This window comes from Nanorana parkeri, unplaced genomic scaffold (assembly GCF_000935625.1).
Source record: "Nanorana parkeri isolate BGI_ZX_2015 unplaced genomic scaffold, ASM93562v1 scaffold1461, whole genome shotgun sequence".
In the NCBI taxonomy this organism is placed as follows: domain Eukaryota; kingdom Metazoa; phylum Chordata; class Amphibia; order Anura; family Dicroglossidae; genus Nanorana; species Nanorana parkeri.
The window spans coordinates 296,500-306,041 of record NW_017307729.1 but is presented as its reverse complement, the minus strand read 5'-3'; the positions used below and the strand labels follow the sequence as shown (position 1 = coordinate 306,041).

The window sequence follows — 9,542 nt, the reverse complement described above, 5'->3', positions numbered from 1 at the left end:
CAGTCATGTAGCCCCTCCGCTCAGTCACTCCGGGCCTGTCTGTCGCTAAGCTAAGGGGAAATTCCCCGTGCAAAGTGAACAGCCAATTTGCCTTTTAGCAAAACAACCCCCCATACGTTTTGAAGGGCCATATGTGTACAGTTAAAGGAGAAGCCGTGCAGTACACCTGATTGGCTCCTGGTGCTGCTTCTCCTTTTTCCAGGACAAAGCTCTGCTGTACAAGAGGCTGATACCAAGACAAATTAGGACAATGAAGCTTCTTGAATTTAAAATGATACATTTAATTGGTTTACAGAGATGAATTAATTTTTGTCTTTACATCTTCCCGGAGTTCGAGGAAAAAGCTGGCTGCTAGGGCAGCGCATACAGTTGTTATTTCAGAGACTTTCATAAATGGGGCCAAGCAAGCATTGAGTGTTTATGTTTCTCCCCTGCAAGAGAAGTGCCCCCCCCCCATCCCGAATTCATGTCCAGCTCTCCTCTATGTAGCCTGCCTAGAATAACACATGAGGTAAGGGCTGAGAAAATGTTCCTGCTGGAGGCACATCTGATATTCCTTCACTTCCAATTCTTAACTATTTCCAGGCATTGTCTGGCTGTGCTCCAACTACATGAGCATGGTAGACGCATGCAGCGCCGCTTTAAAGGATGGGGGATAAGAAGTGCAATTTAAAGGAGAACTATGGGGTCGGGGCTTTTCCCCATAGTTCTCCTCAGGGTAACGGGAGGACACAGACTAGCGTCCTCCCGTCACCCTAGGCTCAGTATATAGGGAGCTACAGCTCGCGGTATACTGAGACGCCGCAGCCGGAGCGGATCCCGACCTGGACATCGGGATCCGCCTAGCTGCGTGAGTGACAGCTGGCTCCTCCTATCTCGAGGCAGAGCCAGCTGTACCCGCCCCCTCCCCCGTCCGTTCTGCCAGTCAGCGCTGGAGCATCGGAGCGGGGAGGGGGGAATCCAGCCCCTCCCCTGTCACGTCAGAGAGCCTTGACAGGATCGAGAGGGGAGCGAATGCCGGTATGTGTTCCCTCCCCTCCCGATCTACTGAGCCGACCTGTGACAGTCTCATTGTCACAGGTCGGCTAGAACTATGAGGTGAGTGAAAATCACCCATCCCCCCCCCCGCCCCCTCATAGTTCTCCTTTAAGGTTTACACCACACATGTGAAGATGTGTGGTGTAGCAGCGTCGCAAAAGCAGCCGATCAAAAACAATCCTTTACCACGCCCCGAGCATGTATACTCACCCAACCGTGGTCACTTACCACCTTCCTTATGCAGCATCCACCTGCCTAAGCCAATGTTGTCACTTAGACAGGAGGATGAAGTTATGGCACCTCCCACCCCACATGGCAGGGTTCGGGACTGGTGATTGGACGCTCAGTCATGAGCAGTCGCATGGAGGAGGTTGCATTCTGCCTCACACGCTCCAAGCTCCGCTTCATTAGAACTTTGGCAGCGCAGGATGGCAGCAAACGAGCATGGCTGGGTAAATACACCTGCTTGGGGGGGGGGGGGGCTATGCGCAGACACTGTCACTTTGCCCCCCTGAGTTGGCATAGTGACAGGGTCTCTTTAAACTCCATCTGGAAAGACTGGTTGAATGTTCTGAATGTTCTGAGACCACCTGCGGAAGCTAGCCAGCAGAAGATTGGGGCCGCACGGGGGGTGATTGCGACCTTAAAAACTCCACTCCACTCCACATTAAACGAAAACAAAAAAAAACTTGTTTCAAACCCAGGCCTCCCCGGCCGTACCCCCTTGATGGCGGTCCTGGCCGGGGATTCAGATCGTGACCCCTCCTGTTCACTTGCGGGACCCCATATGGGGTCGTGACCCACACTTTAAGAAGCACTGTTCTAGACGGCTTCCTCCGCGCCACAATAAAAAATCAAACGGATCCGTGAAGAGATGGTAAAAAAAAAATAATAATAATCAGCGATTAAAAGAAGAAAAGATGAATTATCCCGCGTGCTAGAGAAACAACAGACCATCATCGGTCAGATAAAAAAACAAAAACAGCTCATTATTTCAGATAATTGCCGCCGCGGGCCCCGGACAGTTCAGCCGAGCCGCACAAAAGGGAAAGGAAAATATGTTGGCTGATCTGTTATAAGTTAGATATGTCTCCCTCCCAGGCATGGCTTCCTGTTAACAAGAGAGGTCATATTATAACAGAAGAAACAAAAGAACCCGAGCGTGTCATCCACATTTCTGGGTGCTAGTTAGGAGCTTGTCCACGTTAGTGTGGGACTTGATACAGAGGCAGATACAATGGGGTCATCACTTCAAACAGTGATAGGTCACTTTTCTAAATGAACCGAAGGTCCTCCCCAGAAGTCCTATTCATCAGATACACTATATTACCACAAGTATCGGGACGCCTTTACACGCACATGAACTCTAATGGCATCCCAGTCTTAGTCCGTAGGGTTCAGTATTGGGTTGGCTCCGCCCTTTGCCGCTATAACAGCTCCGCCTCTTCTGGGAAGGCGTCCGCAAGGTTTATGAGTGTGTCTATGGGAATGTTGGACCATTTGTGAGGTCAGGTTAGGGTTGCCACCTTTTTTTCAAGCGAAAACCCGAACACTCTAGCAACGTGCAGGCATTTTTTGGGGGCGAATGAGTGGTGGCTTATTTCTATGTAAATATCACAATTGAGACTATTTTCAGTTGGGGGGGGAGGGCCAGTAGCCCCAATCTTAATTTTGGTTGCCCCTGTCTGCCTGACATTTTGTGTCCGGGTTTCTGCTTCCATGAAACCCGGACACAGCATTCAAAACCCGAACTGTCCGGGTGAATGCTGGACAGGTGGCAACCCAAGATCAGGTAGTGATGTTGCAACCGCCAAACCCAGACACGCCCATCGCCAGACAGAGAAGGGTGACTGGTAACTCCAGAGAACATTTGCATTCTATAATTGCTCTCTGTGGCAGCAATTATAGAATGCAAACCAAATATAGAAAGCGAGGTGCCCTCTGCTACTTGTATGTACCTTCTGCCCACTCTATTTACCTAATGGGGCACCACCACAATCTCTGTGTAGACTCATATGTAGCGCATACATTGTATCGGAGGAACCTAATAGTGTATCTGAAATGAAAGGCAAGCCTCCCCCAAGACCATAGAAAGTTTTTAAAAGATGGAATATCTAGCAATTCCTGTATATAAATGATGCTGGTAGACCAGTGGCGTGCGGTACCTCTTGCTCGAGGTGAGGCATTCCCCAGCCCCCTCCCCGCTGGCCAAAGCCCCGCCCCAAGCTAGTGTAAAGGAGAAAAGGAGAAAGGGAGGAGACAAGGAGGACGCGGAGCCTCCCTGTCCCTCACCGCTGAGGCTCCGTGACAGGTTACACATCGGGGAGGATTTCCATGCTGTGTAACCTGTTAGATGCCGATCTGAATGGAGAAAAAGCTGTCAGCTTCAGACACGAAGCTGACAGCTTTTTCCTCCATAATTCTAGGTGAGACTCCGCCCCCCCGGACCGCACGTCCCTGTGGTAGACTATGGTGCAGATTTAAGCCCTGCCCTGTTCATATGTCCCAGACTACAATCTAATTGGGGCTTGTAGCATATGATCTTTGCTCTTCTCTGTTCCCCCCAAGCCTCACCAATGAACGAGGAATAGTCCTGCCACAGATCTGGTATGGCAAAGTCCACTTACCATGCTCGGGATACCCAATGCCCAATCCCACCGCCTGGTCATGTCATTGATATCAATAGGAGAAGCTCTGCCTGTCACTAGAAGGACCATCTGAAGGACCTACGAAGGTAGATAAGCCGGCATTTAGAATGATGACATATTTTTTATCTTTGTTATCACTGAGAATTTACGGTGAAGAGAAGGAATGCAATATTACTTGTTTATTGTTTTGTTCCTGTGGGCCTTATCACCATTTATTCAATGTAAACCTAAGTGTCAAGTAAGGCCTGGAGCTATGGAAAGCAGAGGAATGAGCGGAAGGCCTGCATGACAAGGCTGGGAAGGGGAACGAGGACAGGAAAGGGTTAAGGAGTGATAGAAGAAAGGGTATAGTCACTTACTTGATTGGTGGAAGGGGTGGTCCAGGAGGGGCTTCAGGAAAGTTAGCCAGGAAGGAGGAGTCCGGAAGGTCAGTTGGGAGTCCTGCAAGATAGGAAGAACTTCCCACCCACCCGCCCCGTAGGAGGTGGTTTGTGTTTCTGGATATTTGTCACAGCTGGGGGTGGCGGTTTGGATCCTTGGAGGCAGTGGTTAGTGGGTACATATCTGGACGGGGGACCCATCCGTGGTGTGGGTGTCCTCCAGTAGTCGGACGGTCAGATTGGTATGACCGGTAAATAGGGGACCAAAGTGGGTCTGCGGGCAATCTAGTTACGTCCCCGAGGCGGTGTAGGGCGGCTGGGGGCGTTCAGTTACAGAAAAGGTGCCCGCATGATACTGGTCCATTTATAGAGTACAATTGCCTTCAAGGACCTTGAAACCAAACGAGTAGGTACAGGTGTTTGGTTGTCAATATTGTTTATATGGTTATGTATAATGTTATTTATAAGTGTTTACAATAAAAGGCTGCTGTGACCATTTAAAATCTCGTTGTTGTGTGGCGTAGTTATTGGTAACAGGGAAAGGGGGGGGGCCTTGGAGGGAAGTGGGTAATGTAAAAGGGACCTCTGAGCTACCTGAGTCATGGAGTTTACACCTTTGAGCCTCCAATCAGCCATTCCTAATTACTTTGTAACCAAGCAATTCTCTCTAGATGACAGTTGGAGCGCCAGGAAAACGGAACCATTCCGCTCCATATGGAACCGTACTTTGGCTGTTTTGTTCCTATAATTGTGAACCCGGCAGCTGGTCACAAAGCTGTAATTTTGCAGCTATATCAGGCGGGCGCTGAGACGCAGAACGGTCATTTCAAACAAGAGTCGCACCGCAACGCTCAGGCACAATCTTTCCTTCTGTCGCTTTTCTCAAAATAGAAAATCTACTGAGCTCATTCGCCGGGGGGGAGGGGGTTTGTACCCAGTTTAACAAGGCGGATGGTCCCAGTTAAAGCTGCACTCCATGCAGATATAAAAGGTACAAATAATGCAGCTTTGTAAGTATGAATATATATACACACACTTTATATATACTGTATATATATCCGGCCACTCAGTGTATATAATAATCCGGCCACTCAGTGTATATAATAATCCGGCCACTCAGTGTATATAATAATCCGGCCACTCGGTGTATATAATAATCCGGCCACTCGGTGTATATAATAATCCGGCCACTCAGTGTATATATATATGGGCAAAGGGGACAATATCAGGGAAGTAGGAGTAAAGGTATAGTTGCACTTCAAGTAGTGCTTGTACCTGAAATTTGCATTTATTAATATATCATTCAATGTAATTTTATAAATGATAAAAGCCTCTTGCAATTCCGCTGCACAGCAGAGCTCAGCCGTGGGGAGGAAGAAGCAGCACAAGAGGCCAATAAGACGCGCTGCAATGCTCATGTGCCAAAATGGGATATGGTGATAGGAGTAGAATACAGACCAGCCTGCTGCTTCTCCTTTCACTGCCCAGTCATAGCATGAGGGTGGTGAGGAGATTAGGGCCGATGTCATTTTGGAGTAAGCAGGGCCATGCCACCCACCAAACCCTTAGCTGCCACTCGTTGCTAGGATGCTGTTGGCCCACTGGGTCATTGGTTGCTAGGATGCTGACAGCCCACAGTGCCCTTGGTTGCTAGGACGCTGGGGGTCCGCAGTGCTATTGGTTTCTAGGGCGCTGTGGGTCCACAGTGCTATTGATTGCTAGGACGCTGTGGGTCCACAGTGCTATTGGTTGCTAGGGTGCTGTGGGTCCACAGTGCTATTGGTTGCTAGGGTGCTGTGGGTCCACAGTGCTATTATTTGCTAGGACGCTGTGGGTCCACAGTGCTATTGGTTGCTAGGGCGCTGTGGGTCCACAGTGCTATTATTTGCTAGGACGCTGTGGGTCCACAGTGCTATTGGTTGCTAGGGTGCTGTGGGTCCACAGTGCTATTATTTGCTAGGACGCTGTGGGTCCACAGTGCTATTGGTTGCTAGGGCGCTGTGGGTCCACAGTGCTATTGGTTGCTAGGATGCTGTGGGTCCACAGTGCTATTGGTTGCTAGGACACTGTGGGTCCACAGTGCTATTGGTTGCTAGGGTGCTGTGGGTCCACAGTGCTATTGGTTGCTAGGATGCTGTGGGTCCACAGTGCTATTGGTTGCTAGGACGCTGTGGGTCCACAGTGCTATTGGTTGCTATGATGCTGTCAGCCACAAACCCTCTTAACAACCAATGGCGCAGTACAGCCAACAGCATCAAGGTCAAGTAATATCCAGGGATATCATCATAGCAACCAAGGACACTGGGGCTGCGCATGCACTGAGGAGGGAATGTTCACAGTATTGGCACTTTATAGTGTTTTTAGTGAAGCCCCTCCCCCACCAGGTCTCTTTAAAACAGCTCAAACATGTTTCAGTGGTAATTATGAGGCAACACTAGTGTTAGGTTTCATGTTGTGAGATTTACCTGCGTTCTATGCCATAGAAACCCATGTGGCGTAAAAACATAAACCTATATAAAAGTTCTAACAAAGAAACATAACTGACCCTTCATCTCCTCTCATTTCAGGTTATCCGTGGAAACAATGAAGGCCCTGCTTCTTATATGCACCTCCGTGGTTCTCTGCAATGCCCTGCCTTTTGAGCAGAAAGGGTTCTGGGACTTTAACATGGATGATGGGCTGACAATGATGAGGGATGAGGCAAACGAGGAAGGCTCAGGAGTCGGTACTGTCGCTCCCGGGAAGAAGCGACCCACGGTTCTCCCACCTCTCGGCCCTCCAATGGACTTGTGTCCCTTCGGGTGTCAGTGCCACTTGCGCGTGGTCCAATGCTCAGACCTGGGTGAGTTACGCTTAGATGTGGACAATGATGAATGAGGAGCGGAGAGAGACATATGCTGCTCATTGGCAGTTTTGTCCTTTGCGCCCAGCCAATGAGATGCTTCTGGGCCAAGGTATAGGAAGTCACCAGGACTCCAGACATTGCATCATAGACATATATACATACAGGGCAGCCATCAGAAATTTTAGGGCCCCTTACACGGTCCCCCCGCCCCTCCCTCCATTCCTTCCTAGCTCCTCTTACCTGAACACATGGCCTCGTCTGCCGCCAGACCGGCCAGAAGTAACGTCACTTCCGGCCAGTCCGACATCAGACTAGATGATGGGGCCCTAGCTTGTCTCAAAGCCACTGGAGCTGCAATGCTGGGGCCCTGCACTGCTAGGGCCAGGCCTCCGCCTCCTCGCCCTTCACCGTCGGCCGATAGTCATGTAAGGGACCCGGGCGGGCCCCCCAGGCTGCCCGGGCCCCTTACATGAGTATCTGCCGTACCCCCCTGATGGCTGCCCTGTATACATATATGTGTCTGTGAGCTGTTTGTGAGATGCTATTCCGTGTCTAGGGTGCTGGTGATTTCATGTCCCTTGATCCAGCCTTGGAACAGTGTCATAATACGCTATCACTTTGATCACGCACCCAATATTTGGATCTGCAGTGCAGCTTTATACATGAACTGAATCAAGATGTAGGTTTAATTCTGGGGCCACCAGATGGTCTGGTTGACTTTCATGATGCCGGTCTTGTCTTGGAAACCCATTGTCACGTACCTTAGGGGGAGCCTAAGATGACGCGGGCGGCCTCTCCTGCTGCTCCAGTCCAAAACACCCCTGGATAGTGGGAACGGGTGCGTGAGGACAAGGAGGGGCACAAGTGCCAGTAGGTTGTGACTCCTGTCAGAGCTGTGTGCAGGTTGCAGGGGTTCCAAAGCAGGACGCAGGTAGTAACGCAGGATTGTGGAAGCGGAGTGAAGACATGCCGGGTCAGCAACAATCTGGCAGCGAGGTACACAAGCAACAGGCAGGACGAAATCAGAGACAGGCCGGGTCAGTAACTTGCAGGCAGCGAGGTATCCAGGGAGCAGACAGGAGAACAAGCCGAGGTCAAAAGGAGCCCATGACAGGAGCAAGGTCAAGCAGGCCGGGTCAATAGCAGGAGATCAAACAGGTTCACAGGTTTCAGGAACAAGGTAACAGCTGAAGATCAGTCAGCAGGGAGGTCAAGGTGTCTCAGCTTTAAATAGCCCTGTTGGCGCCATCACTAGGAACTGGCGTGTGCGCACGTCCACGTGCACGCCCACGTAGAGGCACGCGGCCGCGCACAATCCTCTGTGTAGGATGATGCGCATGTGCATGCACAGGTGCCCCTCCAGCAGTCCGGCCAGACTAACTCTGGCTTCATGACACCCATTAACTCATCTACACAGCTGAAATTGGAATGCTTACCGTTATAGACAATAGCCAATTAGCCTACCAGTGCATGTGGAAGGAACCTGCCAGTATGTCTTTGGAGTGTAGAAGGAACCACATGTCTTTGGAGTGTGGAAGGAACCTCCCCACATGTCTTTGGAGTGTAGAAGGAACCACATGTCTTTGGAGTGTGGAAGGAACCTCCCCACATGTCTTTGGAGTGTAGAAGGAACCACATGTCTTTGGAGTGTGGAAGGAACCTCCCCACATGTCTTTGGAGTGTGGGATGAAACTCTTGCATGCACAGGAAGCTCCCTCTAGGTAGGTTTTCAACCAGGGACCTCAATGCTACAAGGCAGAAGTCCTAACCACTAAACCCTTGGTTCTCACCGCGTGCCTTCTACTTTTCTTGGTGAGAGGCTCCTCTGCCTCCTCCTAGCGCAGCACTGTCAGTTGTTGAGCCAACCAGCCATTCAAAAGATGTCGCCCGTAGCCGAGTGTCAGCTTTAGGTTGTGTAGGCTGGGGCTATGGCCGCGAGGGAGCTCTATCCATCCATGCATTGCTCACAGCTCCCTCACGTGTCCTGTAGAGGTGCCTGGACCAGAGTGAGGTCACATTCTGGCTCCCGGCACCTCTACAGGGCGTGCAAGGGAGCTGTGCAAGCAATGGACATATGGATGGGGCTCCATCACAGCACAGCAGCCCACACTGGACCCCAGGCTGAGGATCCACTCCAGTTCTCATAAGGTAGGGAGACCGGGTGGACCTTAAAAAAAAAAAAAGTGTGTATGTAAGTGTGTAAGTGTGAATGTCTGTGAGTGTGTGAGATTGTGTCTGTGTATGTATGTCAGTGTTTTAGAGGGCCCTTTCACACCAGTACAGTGCATTAAACTGTACCACACAATCGCACCTACCGTGCGGAAAGGACATGTGCAAATGCCGGTTTGTCTTGGTGCAGCTGGACCATGCTGGAAACCTGAACATTTCCAAAGAAAGGATGAATATCCAAGCATACGTACATAGCCAAGGCTGTATTGTACTGAATTCTTTCCCTTTGGGCCCCCTCGGGGAGAGCTGATTTCCTCCAGCCAAGGGGGAAAAAAAAATATCTTTGTGTAGATTCTTTCGATTAGCGAAAAAACTTTCAGACATGTACAACTGGTGCTGGGGGTCCCATTAGAAAGCCGCTTACCTCATCGCAAAGGCAGAAACAGGCTGTGATTTATGGGA

At 50.3% G+C, this 9,542-nt stretch overlaps 1 protein-coding gene across 1 annotated transcript in view; it reads left to right on the top strand.

Annotated features, from left to right (window-relative positions):
• The window catches only part of BGN (biglycan), a 66,963-nt gene that overhangs the window by 19,442 nt on the left and 37,979 nt on the right, over nt 1–9,542 (top strand). The window contains exon 2 of the mRNA XM_018570124.1: nt 6,634–6,908. Coding sequence (XP_018425626.1) covers nt 6,650–6,908 — 259 coding nt within the window. The 5' untranslated portion in view covers nt 6,634–6,649. The remainder of the gene's footprint in view (nt 1–6,633; nt 6,909–9,542) is intronic.